At 35.2% G+C, this 16,863-nt stretch overlaps 1 protein-coding gene across 1 annotated transcript in view; it reads right to left on the bottom strand.

Moving 5' to 3' along the window:
- Positions 1–16,863, bottom strand: part of UNKL (unk like zinc finger) — a 48,387-nt gene that overhangs the window by 26,205 nt on the left and 5,319 nt on the right. The window contains exons 3-8 of the mRNA XM_082772271.1: positions 13,714–13,890; positions 10,540–10,673; positions 8,459–8,594; positions 7,595–7,712; positions 5,035–5,119; positions 2,076–2,230 (exon numbers count right to left, since the gene is read on the bottom strand). Of these exons, the coding sequence (XP_082628397.1) occupies positions 2,076–2,230; positions 5,035–5,119; positions 7,595–7,712; positions 8,459–8,594; positions 10,540–10,673; positions 13,714–13,890 (805 nt within the window). The remainder of the gene's footprint in view (positions 1–2,075; positions 2,231–5,034; positions 5,120–7,594; positions 7,713–8,458; positions 8,595–10,539; positions 10,674–13,713; positions 13,891–16,863) is intronic.

Raw genomic sequence — 16,863 nt, 5'->3', positions numbered from 1 at the left:
ATGCTAACAGAAAGCAGTTTACAGCAGATGCAGATGGTGCAAGTAAGCAAGCAACAAAACTCAAGAATTAAACATATAAAGACTTAAGACCAAATTGGTAATAAGAAATCAGGAACTGAATATTCAGAAAAAAATATAATGGAAGTGTAGGTAAGTAATCAAGTGAAAGAAATGGCATGACATTTTGCCAGAGAACAGAAAAAGATGGCTACTTGTAATAAAACTTCAAGCAGAAAGTACAGGAAAGACAGCAGGGTCAACTTCTGCATTTTCACACTTGAACAGGAATGCAAGCACTCTTACTGGAAACAGAATGGAAAATGTACACAATGTTAATCAGAATCCCAATGACTATAACAGAAAAACGCATGTATATGGAGGAAGATTTCTCATGGCTGGAAGGCACATAAGGATAATTAGCATTTTCAGCTGTAATGAATTCATTCATGACAGGCTAAGAAGTTTCTGATATGAGTCTCTCCTGAAAGTTTCAGAAGGTTAGCTTGCCAAATAAACAGGTGGACTCTCTCTGAGAACCTTATAGCCAGGACTCCAGGCTTCTGCCCTGGAGTCCTGAGATAAAATGCTGGCATACTGGTATCTTTATTCTTGATCTACAGGACACCATAATGAAACTACAAGAAAAAGTCAGGAGTTTTAACAACTGCTCTATTTACTTACAATTCCTTTTAAACATTATTTACACTATGTCCTTTCATGTAGTTTCTAACCAAGCAGGATAGACCAACACTTCTGGAAACCTAGAAATGAAATTCTGGTAATAAATGTATTTACATATTAAAAATATGTTAAGAAAAAAATCGCAAAAGAAAACAAAGATGTTGCTGTCTTTATATATTATTGTCCTTGTTTTCACTGGGACAAAGTTAATTTTCTTCATAGGATCTAGTATGGTGCTGTGTTTTGGATTTAGGATGAAATAACGCTGATAATACACTGATGTTTCAGTTGCTGCAGAGCAATGCTTACACTGAGCCAAGACCTTTTCAGCTTCTCATGTCCTGCCAGTAAGAAGGCTGGGAGTGCACACGAAGCTAAAAGGGGACACAGCCAGGACAGCGACCCAAATTGACCAAAGGGATATTTGTATTCATAGAGCATCAGCTCAACAATAAAAACGGGGGGGGGAGATGGCCAGGGTGGGAGGAGATGCCACTGTTTAGGGACTGGCTAAGCATCAGTCAGCTGGTAGTGAGCAATTGCATTTTGCATTACTTGTGGCTTTGTTTGTTTATCTTTCTTTCTTGTTAAACTGCCTTCATCTCAACCCATGAGTTGTTAAACTGCCTTCATCTCAACCCATGAGTTCTTGCATTTTTAACTTTTTCTAATTACCTCCCCCATCCCACTGGGGGAGCGAGTGATCATGTGGTACTTAGCTGCCTGCTGGGTTAAAAAACAATTATTTTGCAGCAAAACAAACAAAAAGATCTATTCCAACTGATAATAAAAGGAAGATCATTAAAAATTCTGCAATATACATTGCTAGTTCTTGTCCCCAACCTTTACTGATGAAATTTGCTAACATAGACTACATTTACCACCTTTGTAATCAAACACCTCTCTACTAACAAACACACTGCTTGTACTGCATCACTGCAAGGAGCTTTAAGTAAAGTATGATTGGATAGGACATGCCTTAATTTGTAACACTAGCAAATTAGGACAGAGAAGAGGGCCGTTATCAGGCAAGATCTTCCATGAATGAAACCTCTCCTACAGAAAAAACAGACACGTAAATTAAGCTGTCTTGTAGTTGTATATTCGATTAACGACAACATTCCTCAATGTAGCATTCAAAATATTGCACTTTAAGACAGAAAACAAGAACAGAAAACACACGTAATACATAATTAAATCTGGTGCCCTGGGCAGACATTCCATTTAGGTTTTCAAAACCAGTTAAGTAATACTGCCTGACATTTCCTGTAGCTGTGATTTTTTCTTTTTTGATGAAGTACAAAGAAATAAAAACAGATGTTTAAGAAATAAAATAAACAATTATATATTGGTACAGTGATTATTAGTAGTAGCTTTTCCGGATTTACACTTACATTTCCAGACTGCCCACTGTTATTTGTAATGCTGTTTGTGGAGTTAAGACTGCTGCTCCATTCATTTGCAATTCCTATGCTGTCTGTTGGAAACAGGTGAGCGCCTGGCTTTGATTGACAACCAGTTTGCAGTATGACTACATTCATGGTGTCCTCTGTTGAAGGAATCCCCAACAAATTACACACAGGTTTGATACTTAGCTGTGTGAATTTAACAATTACATACCTAGTACCAAACAAAACACCCATCACACAGAAACATCGATCACACACACACAAAAAATGTCTCTCTTTCTTTAAATAAAAGCACGAAGACAAGGTAAGAATAATATAATTCATCATTATGTATTTGTGGCTACAAACAAAGGTGAACTACTGTAGTGATACTTTTCTTGCTTCATCAAAAACTGATGGTAGATCAAAACTCAAATGTTTTACCATATTATAGATTTTGCTTTGTTCTCCAGAATGTCTATCACTCCTGAGTTTAAAAACTTTTTTTTTTTTTTTTTTTAATAATAACCCCGACTGGAATGTAACAGTGGCATCATAATTACTGAGTTGGTTTTGCCTTTTTTTTTCCCTCCATCCAGTCTAGAAACATTTCACTTAATAATAAATAAGTAAGTAAAGAGAAGCTGGTACGTACAGTGCTTAACTTAAAAACGAATAATAATCTTTGAGAAAGTTCACTATTAACTTAGACATAAATCGTAACCAATAATTTATTAATTTTGATACCAAAAAATTTAGCTCAAGGTAACTGAACAATTACTTCCCAATTTCCCAAAGACTACTGTTAACCTTTTCAACATCTCAGATACTTGATTCTTTAAATGTAAAAATATATAGACGAGATTTAGACTTCTAGATTTACATACAAATGATGAGTTAATGAAAAATTACTTATTACAGTTAATGACGTTCCTCACCTCATAATTCATACACAGCACACAATATATCAAAATAAGTTAGTCAGGACTGAAAACAAAGTACCTTAATAAACTCTAAAGATACTGTAAGATTTTTTTCATCTCTAGTCACTACTGCATTTCCGAAGAAGTAACAATGAACTACATTTAAAAATCAAATGCGAACATTTCTCTCCCAGATAATAAGTAGCTCTGCTAGAGGGTACAGAAGTGCAAACCATTGTCAGAAACAGGATAAGAATGTGAAATACGGAAGTACTTCTCTACATGGTAGATAACAAAGCTGAGGATAGTTTCTAATGATGAGGTGCTTTTTTTTTTCCTATCATTTTATTTATCGTAACTCCATCAGCCTCTTAGTATACGGTCCAGTGCTTTATCAAGTATCTTAACTCTTTTATGAAGTATAAAAATCAGGCAGTGACATCCGCATGAAAAATGGAAAAGAGCTTGTCTTAAGTACCACTATGTATGTAAGTCCAGTCCAGCCACATCAAAAAAAAAAAAAAAAAAAAAAAAGAATCTGCAGGGATTACAAAGAGGATGTCAGTAGATCACTGTTGTTCCTCTTACAAAATGAGTATGAAAAGAACGGTTGGGACAACAGAAACAGATGCACTCATTTTTCGTGATTTATTCTCACTTTCGCTAAGTATCATTTCATGGCGTAACTGCTTGCACAGAGCAAGTCCAGTCAGCTATCTTATGTCCAGCCAACCCTCACACTGTCATAGGAAAAACACTATTTGATTCCCACTCTCTTTTAAATCTTCACAAGTCTTCTTTTTGTGACACAACCACATGCTCCTCTAGTACTCTATAAACGAGTTTAAGTAGATGTAACACCCTAAGAACGTACTGTTAAGAGTACCTTCGAAACGTTTCAAGAGAAAAATAATCTCTCCTTTCTCTTTTCAAAGAATATAGGAATAACACCACAATTAGTTTTTGCTATTCTGCTTATTGACAGTAAGTCAAAGAAACACATTAAATTTGGAAGGTGTGCTTCTACAACTATTCTAATTCCTTCGATGAGTAAACATCATAGTTTCTGGCCTGATTCATGGAAGTTACAAACTCTACAGCGTAGACCTCCCCCAGGTTTAAGTGTATTTTCACAGAGATGGATTGCTGTTGTGGGAGGTTGGACCTGAAAAAACAACAGCGGTCTCATGTGATGGCCTGTATCATGGAGATCACTGGAGCTCCTGAAAATCTGTCTTGGAGGAACAGTAAAATATTGTGGTCTTCAGAAAAGAGGGAAGGGTAGGAAAAAAAAAAAAAAAAAAAAAAAAAAAAAAAAGAAGATAAAACGTTCCTGCTGATTCTGAAGAACTCATTGTGAGAAGACAAAGAATGTTACTGTAGGGAACATGTGCTTCCCCAATTTATTTCAACACAGAATGACAGAAGATGCCAAGATACTTGTATGAATGGTGGAAAATATTCCTTTACCTGTTCCACATAGGTAAGCAAGTACTGCAATAAATGGTTGTACAGAACATCACATTTGCCTAGAACAGGTAAACTGCCATTACTCATCATTACAGAATCATAAGCTAAATACTACTTAATCACAGAAATCTGGGGATCTTCAGAGTCGGTAGAGCACCTAATGCCTCTCTTCATCCCTCGAAGCAGAAGGTAAAATGTAAGCCTGGACCGGACCATTATTTATTTGTTTTGAAGCTTATCATAGGCTTCAATAGGACAAGTCATGTATTTAACAAAACTCAAACGTGTGTATACATTTGATAAATCAAGTTCTAAGTGTTAACGGGACAAGCTGCATTTGTAAAGAAAAGCACTTCCTGTTTTACTGCTGCTGCAAATTTGATGCAAATGCAGCAAGCTCCCATAACAACATAGTGTATTGGAAAACATAGAATGGATTTCTAAAAACATGTGACACCAATTGCTATTTATACATTAAAATTAATGACTTAAAGTCATTTCTGTTACAGATACTTAGAAATGACTGTGCACTTTTATGAACACTGATACAAAATAACTGTTCTCTTACTTACCTTCAACATGGGCAAATGCACAAAACGGACCACGTGGGCAGTAACCTGTCTGACGCATATCATTACACTTTGTAGATTTATATATCTAAACAAAACAGAAGCATAGTTAACTTACACATATTTGCTATGTAGTGACAAAAAATTAAAGTTTTCAAACATTTAAATTAAGAGTTCTAAATATTTAATAGCAATATGCAATACACTTTCTCAGGGAATTCAGTTCTTGTGTGTTTTTTTTTTAAACTTAAATAGAAGAGCAGAATTGTAAGAAAAGTAAACAGGAGATGAGAATCTTAACGTTTTTCTGTAGTAATAATAAATACTAACAATGGTGTTCTAGCAAAGCATTGTTCAAACTGTTTTGGTTTTCCATGTGGCATGGAAACAAGTCAAACACCAACAACAATTTTTTCAAAGTCATTTACATCACTTTAAGAAATCAAAGTTGTTAAGAAATTAGAAGTTGTGCATTCTAATCGCACAACTGAAAGGAAGTCAGAGCTTAAGCAAAGAAGCGAAAGGATCATAGGGTAAGATGTCAAATTAAAACTCTTCCTTTGAGAAAAGGCATGTTGCTCATTCCTGTGAAATTAAATGAACTAAAATTAAGAGAGGTGATGACCCTATGCCTACCAAGCTGTCCTGAATACCAGCATGAATTATGTTCAACATTACAACAAAGGCAGCACAGCTAATGGAAATAAAAGCAAAGATTGAAGTGACTAGAGCAGATGTGGGAGCAAATCACCTTTGTTTGGTTCAGGGTCAGGAAATTAATTAGGTTATTGTTGCATCAGAATATTTAAAGAACTGGCATATGAAACAGCTGCAGTAAGTATGTACTCTTAGCAAATCTGTCACATCAGAAGTAGTACATCTGACTGAGGTGTTTCAAGTATAGCACACTTAAGTTTGAGAAGAACAAAAATAGCTGATTCAGGCCACTGCAAGTCCGCTAATTATTCTGTCAAAGTTTAATTAAAGGAAGGAAGAAAGGAAGGACAGAAGGACGGACGGAAGAAAGGACAGAAGAAAAAAAAAAAGTGATAAAACTAAAAATACATTTTGTTAAGGCACATCCTAGTAGACTCACCGTATAACCAATAAATCAAAGATTCTCCTCTAAACTGTAAAAGTGGTCATTCTAATAAGAACTTCAATACAGGATGTGTAAGATTAATTATTTCAGATAATGAAGATCATGACTCTTACCAATGTTACATATCTGCTGTTAAACAAGTGGGAAGATGGCAAAGGGTGGTATAATAAAGGAAGGCAGCAGACAAAATTAGTATCCCAACTCACGCATCAGCCCAGTGACTTATTTTAGCAATTTCATTATGAGCTTTGTCATAAATGAAAGTAAGGTAGTCATGCTACAGCAGTCATTAAGCAGGAACACAATGTTATTACAGAAAAGGGCTGGAATATAAAGTAGAAATTAAATAATCTGAAATAAATCTAGACCAAAAGATCTCTAGAAACAAGGACAGAGAAATTCTGGAGCAGCATCTAAGAGTATAGATAGCAAGGATTTATTTACTATAAAGATGCAGATGCTCAATTTATGATAGGGAAAGTATGATAAAGAGTTTGCAACAACTCTAAAGTCAGTATTCTGGTATGCTCTTGAGATGCCTTCTATAATCTTCATAATTGGAAGAGAAAATAGCAATTGCTCAAATGGTATTTGCTTATACCTTAGTTAAGTGTTGAAGTTCCTAATGCAAGAAATTACACTCTGCTGTGAATTCTTCATGTCCATTCAGAGGTCCCAAAATCAAAACAGATATCTAAAGATGTACAGGCAGCTTCTCACGTAACATGCCTATTCAGTATCATGTTTGTTTCCATTAACTGGCAAATTTAATACTTTCCTAGTGTTGCAAAAGATTTAAATCTCAGCAGATTGCACGGCACTGCTCTGTTCCCTAGCACTTCACTGTTATGCTCATGAATCCAACAAAGTCACAATGACTTCACTTATGGCGGAATCTAAATTTATCTTGTTTTTCTGGAGTGTCTTCAGCTACTAGGACAGTTTTCTGCTCTTTTCATCTCCTCTTGACCTAATCATTTTTTTGTAATAATTTGACATATATCTTCTTAACTTAAAATAGATTTTTTTTCCCAAGTTATTGATTAAATGCAATTAGTACTGTGACTTTATTACTGATTCAGAAAGTTAGGCAAAAAAAGAGAACCCATTTATTTATGCCCCAATCTTACATATGGGCCATCAACTTGAAAAAAGTATTTTCACATGAGCCATGTGACAAATCAATCCAGCTAACAGATTAAAGGCATCCAACCATTGAAGAGAACGGTAATTCATTTTTCATAAAAGTATAATAAAAATGCCTATCAATGAGAATCACAGCAGTACAAATAACTATTTCTATGCACATTTTTTTTGTTGCTAAAACCTCAACTACCTGAGGCATTACATTAATTTTCTCTCCAAATGCCACATAGTATTTCACAGGTATCATCTTTAATCAACAATCAACTCCATAATAAATTTAAAAGCATTAAAGATAAGTAGAAACATAGTTCTTACCTCAGGATGAAACTGCTGCTCTGTACGAGAATGACAATACTGACAGCTATCCCCACTTTCACACCTTGAAGGTTCACCCCATTCATCTGCATGTTTTACATTGGGGCAAGGAGTGGACCTATAAAAAAATGAAGTCCAAGCATGTTTTTATCTACATCCTAGCAGAAGTCTCAAGAAATTTCCCATTAAAACTCAGAATCTTAGCTTCTGGGACCTAGAATGTTGTGAATTCTAGGAGACACCTGCTTTTTGTAAATTCTTTGACAGAAGGAGGACAAGCTAGTAGGATTCCATTTTTCTTCTGTCTGGTGAAATTTATGGACAGTCCTGAGACTGTCAAGCAAAACCCACCAATTCTAAATCTTCCACCACAGCATGAAAGAATACCAAATCAATAAAGAAACTGGTGTTTTAGAATGATAGGCTCATTCCAAAAGTAAGTGAGGCAATGCATTAAATTTTAAATTTTGGTCCTAAGAACCAAAATTTTTCTGCTCATAAACAGAAAAATTTAGGAACAAAAAAAGAAGAATACCAGAAATTATAACTCTTTTTTCATATCAAAGAGGGTATTACCTAGTGATTCTCAATTTTTGCTAAGAATTATAGATATTGTTTTCATCCTTCACAGGAAAGAAGGAAAATTTCATTACTGTTTCATGGTTTTATTCTTCAGAACTACATGATCATTATGAACAGATGCTTTTTTTAGAAAAAAAAAAAAAAAGTTTTAGCAAGTCTACTGGAAAAGACATGTTTTTATTCCACTAGGAATATCCAATTGCATAATACAAAAAAACATACAGATCAGAGCATTAACAACTATCCTGACTGACCAAAATTCTGTTCTTAATATTTATGTACCTGTATCTGAATTTTCTGGGACTTCGTCTTCTGTCTCTACTATTGTGATAGTGTGGACACGCATAACCCTGGCGGCAGAGTCTGGGTGGCTTGGTACACTGTTCTGTCTTGTAGCCAGCTAATACAAAATTTGTGTCTGTAAACAGGTCAAAAATTAAAAGAAATAAACAACAACATTTTGCATTCAGAGAGTCTTAAGTGAGCGAGCTTAATTGTCATGCTTTTTGTAATAAAAAGTCACAGATTCACTCGTTCTTATAAAACTATATACAATCTGCATTTTTGAAATACAGTCCAATATACCAACATACAAAGTAATCTTCATCACTTTTACATTCAACAGCAACTGTTCAATAAAGTACATAGATAAAGCACTAGCAACCTATCGGCAGACAAACTATCCAGAAATTCTCATTATACACATTCAACATTTTAAAAATGAATACCCAAAACTGTAAGACAAAAACTAAAACCATTTCAAATTTTATATCTGCATTTTTCTTAAGTTTAGTGTTAATAGTCCTTACTTCACCAAAACTACTTTTGTGTTAAGACATATTAAGACTACCCAGTAAAATCTTCCTGAACAAAATCTAGAGTCTCTTCTCTCCCTTTGCCTATGTCTCTACATCTCTGATTCAAGTAAGGAGGAATTATGAGATGACAAACAAGGTTCTGTCTAAAAATATGGTTCTGTCTAAGAAAATGTTAGACAAGGTTCTGTCTAAGAAAATGTTAGAAAAACACTGTAGAAGACCATAAATTAGGAGGCAAACTTCAGCTATCAGCTAGCATGGATTTGTGAAGAGTAAATCATGTCAAATCAATCTAACTCCTTCCTAAGGTAAGAAAATGGTTGTACATATAAAGAAGCAATCAATGTCATGCACCTTGACATTAGCAAACCTTCTAATCTGAGATGTTCTCAAAAATGAACTGCAGAATACGACAAGATTCCTGCAGGATTTGTGGAAAACTAGACAAAAAAGCATTCTCAAAGAGTCATTAATGACATACTTTTAAATAGCAGAGATTACTAATCAGAGTATCACACAGCATCTACTCTTTGTTCAGTCCTTTTAAATAGTTTCATTTAAAACTTAAGAATATAAAGCTGAAGTCACCAGCTGAATGATTATTTTCAATCTCTAGTGATTATGTTCCATCTCACCATACTCAGGATTGAACGAAACCATACAACATTATATAACATACCCCTATCACAATGCAAAGACTATGGTCTATACTTTATTAGTACTTAAATGACTGGAACTCACCCTCTAGTAGATTCAAAATGTATAGCAGGGACAAGTATCATGCAATTATCTCCCTCAATTTCCTTAGAGACAACACCTTCCTTTGACCTCTTACTATGTTACTGTCCCCACATGAATTTTTGAAAGTAACTGTACCGTGCAATCTTTTCTAAAGTAACATTTGAGCAAGAGCTCTATTAATATCCTTTTAATGCTAACATCTTTGGCAGTGTAACATGCAAGTCTAAACCAAAATACATGAGAACCAAATTTGAAAGCCTTCGGAAAACCAAGACAATTGAAATTAAGTACACAATGTAATGCTTTCAAGACATTTTCATAATTTAATATTCTCCTCCAATTTTCTGTTTAATATTCTACTTCATTCCTGTTAGTCAAGCTCAGCAAAGAATAAAGTAACTAACTAGTTTACTAACTAAACTAGTTTACTTACTAAAGTAACTAACTAGTTTTCTAACTAGTCCGTTAGTAAATTAAAAATGAAGACTCTAATCATTATTACTACTTAGCGCAAGACAGAGCTTCTACTGACTTTAAGAGCATTTATTCAATTGACACAGATTAGCAACTCTTGTATTAAGTAAACTGGAGGAGAACTATTAGACATCCTCAAAACATTTTCAATATACAATCTGAATATGAATGGGACAGACTGTACAAATTGTTCACAAATACACGTATTACTTATTAAACCAATTTTTTACTCTATTATAAAAAAGACTTGAACTTCTCTCGGGGTTAACCGAGTATCAACAAATTGCATCAAACACCAATAAACAAAGAAAGGAGACAGGCTAACATTACCCTGCCATCTTGGATCTTCACTAAGGATCTTCTCAATCATTGCTTGACTTGCTAAAATCCCTGGTTGCAGATCTGGAATACCTTCACCGCATCCTAGCTGCCCATTCTGGAAAGATTCCTGCACCTGAAGTTCTCTGGAATAGGGAAAGAAAATAATACTGCTAAACTGTATAGCTACAGTAACCCTATCTGTCTTACAAAAAAAAAAAAAAATCATGTCCTATTCTATCAAAATTATGTCATTTAATCTAAGTCTTAACAAGCCTAAATTGGAAGAAAAAATAAATTGACTGTTTCACACCATTACTTGCACTAAAGCAAGTAAATAGACATAAGGAATAACCTCATAAACTAATCAAAGACAACATATGAAAGAGTGCTGGCTTTACATACACAGCCAATGTTTGTATCAACAATGTCCATCCGTACCTCTGCATGTCAGCATGCTGACATTTTGTATATGTTATTAGTTCCTAATATTCCACTGCCACATATGAGTTTGGGACTACAGTGGTAGAATGAAAAAAGTTAGAGAAGTAAGGGTGATCAGAAATACATGAAAACACTTACATAGGGGAGAAATAAATACCTTAAGACTCTTCACCTTGGAAAAGTGAAGATTGAAGGGAGATGCAAAATATTATTTACAGAAAACTAGATCATATAAAAGAAGCCAAAGCATTTTGGCTCATTGTACCATTCTGCAATAAAAGTACGTCAAGTCGTTTGGGAGACATAGTAGCAAATGACAATCATTATGAGGAAATGGAATACTTCTGCAAGTATTTACAGCTGCTTTTCAGGTAAGCAGCCACAATCTCGGTGAAAGATCAGAAATGACCACTACTAAACTAAAACTTATTGTATTAGCAGTATAAAACCACTACCAAAAACCCAAGACAACATCATTATACCCTTTTAACAAAATCAAGCTGTACAGAGATTCAAAGGCAAACCAATACAATGGATTATTTTATTAAAAAAAAAAAAAAAAAAAAAAAGGATGCTAAAGCAAAATTATATTAGGCAGACTTTGAAACAATGAAGAAACAAGGTGAGGAACCAAATACCAGAGGTGGAACTATAATACTCTGTCTTCATGAGAATCGGAAGTCTCTATTTTCAATTGGCACTGCTCTCTCAAAAGACATACTCAAGGAGCTTAACTCCTATTCCAAAATACTCCTACTAAAACAAGGACCTCTGAAGAGGAATTTGAAAGGTACGGGGGTTTATAATGTAAGTAGTTATATAACTTATATAGAGAACTTCCCAGACCCCAAGTGTCCTCCAAGGAGAAAAATCTCAAAAAGGAAAAGAAAATGAGACAAACCCCAAAGCCTAGTCTAGAGTCTTTCAAACTGTCAAAATATGTGTTTCACAGATTCAAGGAGCACATGGGCAATGAGAAGGAAAAGAGGTGCTATTTCTAAAGAACATTTTTTCTTTAATGTGAATGTGCAGAAAAGCATGTCTTTTAAGGGAAATAACGTCAATGTCTGCACCATTGATTTACTGTGATTTCTTTGCTCTTTACTTATAATGAAGAAACCCTAGTATCATTGGCCATCTTAGAGCAAAAAGATCACCAAACAAGAATGTCTGATTGTTTGGACTTCCTTATGAATGCTGAATGCCTGAAATCCAGAGAAGCAATGGCATATGACTTTTTTTCACAAACACCAACGTCTGAGGCAGCCTACTTTTAGGTTCAAGCAGTTAAAATGTAGAAGCCTATCATGAGTGTCTTCAGCTTCTCCTGATGCTTTGTATGCAGCCAGTCGCCAACAAACGAACACATTAAAAGATATTTAGAAAAGAGAGCTTGACTTCAGTATTGCCATACATTGGTTCCTCATTCTAATACTTTACAGAATCATAGAATTATAGAATATCCGGAGTTGGAAGGGACCCACAAGGATCATTGAGTCCAATTCCCAGCTCCACACAGGACCACCCAAAAAATCAAACCATATGTCTGAGAGCATTGTCCAAACACTTCTTGAACTCCAACAGGCTTGGTGCCATGGCTTCCCTGGGGCTCTTCTCCAGTGCCCGACCATCTTCTCAGAAAAAAAAAAACTTTTCTTGATACTCAGCCTGAATATAATGCTCCCTTGGGTCCTGTTGCTGTCACCAGAGAGAAGAGATCAGCACCTGCCCCTCCACTGCCCCTCATGAGGAAGCTGTAGACCGCCATGAGGTCTCCTCTTCTCTAGGATGAACAAACCAAGTGACCTCAGCCACTCCTCAGAAGTCCTCTAATTAGAAAAGATTATAACAATACTAATTGTTCTGCATTCAAACTGACATAGTATCATACTGCATATGCTAAATGAGGGAAGTTAAAAAAAAAAAGAAAGAAAGAAAAAATGGACAGATGTGGACAGATGTCTTGCAGCAGAAACATCAGCTATCTGATGGAGGGGAGTCTTCTGTAAAGTAAAGCTCTATATAAGTAATGTGTAATACACACAATAATACACATCCAGTATGCAACCAGGCAATGCAGCAGTGAATTCTGTGGCAAAGTATGAATTTATTCAAAATACGATCCCCCAACACATGGTTGGGAATAATGGATAACAAAGGAGATAATGTAGTATAGCAGCCATACCAGCTCAAATCAAAGGTTCTCTTAAACCTGGAACTCTGTCTCCAGCAGTGGCCAACAGCAAACGCCAAAGGAAGAGTGTAAGAATAAGGCAAACACATACTGACGCTTCCCCAGAATGCTCACCCACTGTCCAGAAAGTGATACTTGTCACCCTCCAAGGCTTCAAAGGAATTGCTATTCTTTCCTATCAAGTGTATACAGACCATTTAAAAATGCCTAACACAACTTCAGAAACTGAAAGATGTAATTTGTAAATGTAAAAACCATGTGCAAATTTACAAGGCATAACACGAAGTATCTTATCTTTCATCAGTCATAAGAATTACACAGATGTCTCTTGAAACTGCAAGACACAAAACATTACTGTTTGTATTCCCCAGTGTACTTAGATCCATCATCAGCGTGCTATCTTGATGCACAGTAAAATACACTCTTATGTTTATAGTTACAAAGGAAAGTATATTTTTCATGCAAAGCATACGACATTTTCTGGTGTGCGGTGATAACAGACATGGTATTTCCGACAAACTAGTCTGCAAAATTTGAAACAAGACTACCTTATATCATATACTGGAGGTCTAATGTCATGTGGCCCATGAGCAAAGGCACAGTGAATTCCATTCTTCACACAGTGACCCCGGGCATCTGTTTCATGGATGCATGTTCCAGTCTTGTAATATCTGAGATGATACTTCCTTTCTGTATCTCCTGTTGTTCGATGCAGGTAAGCACAACTATACAGTAGAAAGAGGAAAGTTAAAGCATTGCTTTGAGTTTTGTTTTTAAATGGTAAAATCTGAATTATACTCTCTCTCTCATTAACTTATAACAAACAACTTTGCAAGATTCTTCAAATAGAAATTGTCCCAATAAATTATCGTTACAGATCAACTTGAAAATTAAAAATGTTAATCTATTTCTTAGTCTCATCTAGAGTTATAAGAATTTATAGCAAGATGGTTCACAAAGATATCCTTAATAAACATAGTAAGCACATATATGCTTACTATAACAAGCAACAACATCTGAACTAAGAAATGACATCCTCCATACTGATACAAGCTTAAGTCATTCTTCACTAAGAGGTCCAAAGAAAGTGTTAATTGTTTTTTAATGCTATCGTCATCTAAGACCAAGGGGGTACTTGAAGCATCATGATTTTTTTTTTCTGCCTGATCTTTTTAAGTGTGAAACTTCTTGAACAACCTGAGAGCAAATCTAAAACAACTCTTCTATTAAAAGGAAGAGAAAATTCTTGCATCAGCAAAACATCTTTGTAGATATACTAACAATTTTTCACACACAACTATACGAGGTACTGTCTGTACTCTAAAATTGCTAACATTATGTGTGGATTGTAATTCTAACTACCAATTATAAACAAATGAAATAACTAAATAAATAAACGTACAGACATGTCTGTTCTCCCTCAGTTTATTTCAGTGTAACTAATTTTGGTCACCTCTGGGTTTGAAAAAATACTTATCTCTGAAAATTACTTTCCCACATCCCAAAGAAAAAGAAACTGCATCAAAATACTCAGGGAGTGGTACAGAACATAAAAAAAAAAAAAAAAAAAAAAAAACATAGAAATGTGTAAATAGAGGAAGAAAGGTGAAGTGCTAAGTAGAGTTTAAGATTCATAAGAACTGATGCAGGCCTAAGCTTTATCTACCGTATTTTTAAAAGCTTGCTTAGAAACTAAACAAATTATTTGAAAAAATTTACAAGTTTGGTATTTATACATTATAACCAAAATTATATACTTTTCCTGCTGTGCTAAAACACCCACACCTTGCACTGGCTTCCAAGAATCAATAATCTTTATGATTATTGAGAATCAAGTTTCTTCCCTCCAGGAATTTAAAAATATTATTAAACAAGATAAACGGACTGCAGCTGATGATTTGTACCTATATCTCTTTAAATCCCAATAGAATTAATTAGTGGGAAGACTTGGTATACCAAATTCAATGTTACATCTCATTTTTTTCAATCTAAGATGAAACACAGTCTAAAATCAGTATCTAGAAGTTGTTCTTGTATGCTTCTTGGTTCTATTGGATAAGACGGGATGCAATTTTTGTAGGACTTACTTTGGTGCCTCATCTAAATTTTGGAAGAAATGCTTTGTGATGTGTGAATTGTGTTATGCAGCCCTCCTGCTCTGCTAGAATTGCTACTGACATAGAAAAACAAGAAAACCCACAGGTCTGTCAGATACTTTTGTCAGTCTTGTACTGAACTCTAAACAAAAGGAACTGCAATCTGAGATTATATTTGAGATTATATTTTCATTATTGCTACTGTTGAACCACTAGCAAAATTTGTGCAGGACTTAAATGGAAAAGCAGACCAGGAGACTGATCATTACAAACTCTAATCCTTCACTCATGTGCACAGCCCAAAGGTGAGAATACTCTGTCATATTCTTATGCATAATGCTTACACCTCCATTTCCACATTTTGCTGGTTCCTGTTGGAAACAAGAAATACATACTCCACACAGAACTCTAAAGGTTTACATTTCATTGCTTATCTCTATGTCCATCGTCCCTTCCCCGGAGGGGAAGCAATGAGATATCTGGGCCTTTTCCTTACAGGAATCACCTTATCAATGGATGTCCCACAAAATGTTAAAGCCTTCAATTATATTTTAAAAAAAGAGAGAGACAGAACTGGGGAATATAGACATGTCAGAGTGTCAGACAAACTAGACACAGCTTGTTGTATGCCAAGTGAGAAGGACTGCAATATTCAGGATACAAATTTTCCCACATAAAGACAAAATGGATTCCCAAAACAAGCTGGGAAAGAAGTATAAGCTGTGGCACAAGACACTTGTGTCTGCTCAATTAAACCTACTTTTGTTTGGCCTAAGACTCGATACTTGTGACATCAACAAAAAATCTGAATATATATAAATATGTACAGATTTATATATATATAAAATATGAATTTTATTGAAAATATGGCCATCCTACTGCACACCTTGCTAGCTGCCTTAAAAGTCCCATTTGAAAGTTGAAATCCTCCTGTCACCAAAAGAATGTTTTAAAGAGGCAATCCAGTGTGCCTGGGACTCTTTATTTGAATTTTCACAGAATCATAGAATGGCTTGGGTTGGAAGGGGCCTTAAAGATCATCTTGTTCCAACCCCCCTGCCATTGGCTTAGGCTATACTGTGGAGCCCAGAGCTGTATGCAATAGCCAAGGTGAAGCCACACCAACACTAAATATAGTAGCAAGAGAATCATCTCCTCTGACCACCTGGCTATGCTGCGTTTAATACACCCCAACATGCAGTTTGCTCTCTTGGCTGCCAGGGCACGCTGCTGGTTCATGTGAAGCCTGCTGTCATCAGCACCCCCAGATCCCTTTCTGCACAGCTGCTCTCCAGACACTCATCTCCCAGTAATATAAACCATTGTAATATACAGCTTTCAACAAATTTAGTATTTTGATTTAAAATGGTAAATTTTAATTATCATCTGATTAAATAGCTGCAAACTTATAAACTCATTCTTACGTGCCACTCATTAATACTAAAGTTGTTCAGACATCGCTTACTCCTTAGGAAAAAAAAAAGTTTAGAAAGAAAATCCCTGGAAATTAACATAACTATTTCACGGCCCGTATTTCTACAGTCATCTCCATCTTAGAATAATTGCACAGAATTTGCAACTCTAGTGTATGAGATTGATCCC

The sequence above is a fragment of the Aythya marila genome (genome assembly GCF_965140915.1).
Source record: "Aythya marila genome assembly, chromosome: 15".
NCBI lineage: Eukaryota > Metazoa > Chordata > Aves > Anseriformes > Anatidae > Aythya > Aythya marila.
This window is presented reverse-complemented; position numbering and strand designations above follow the sequence as displayed.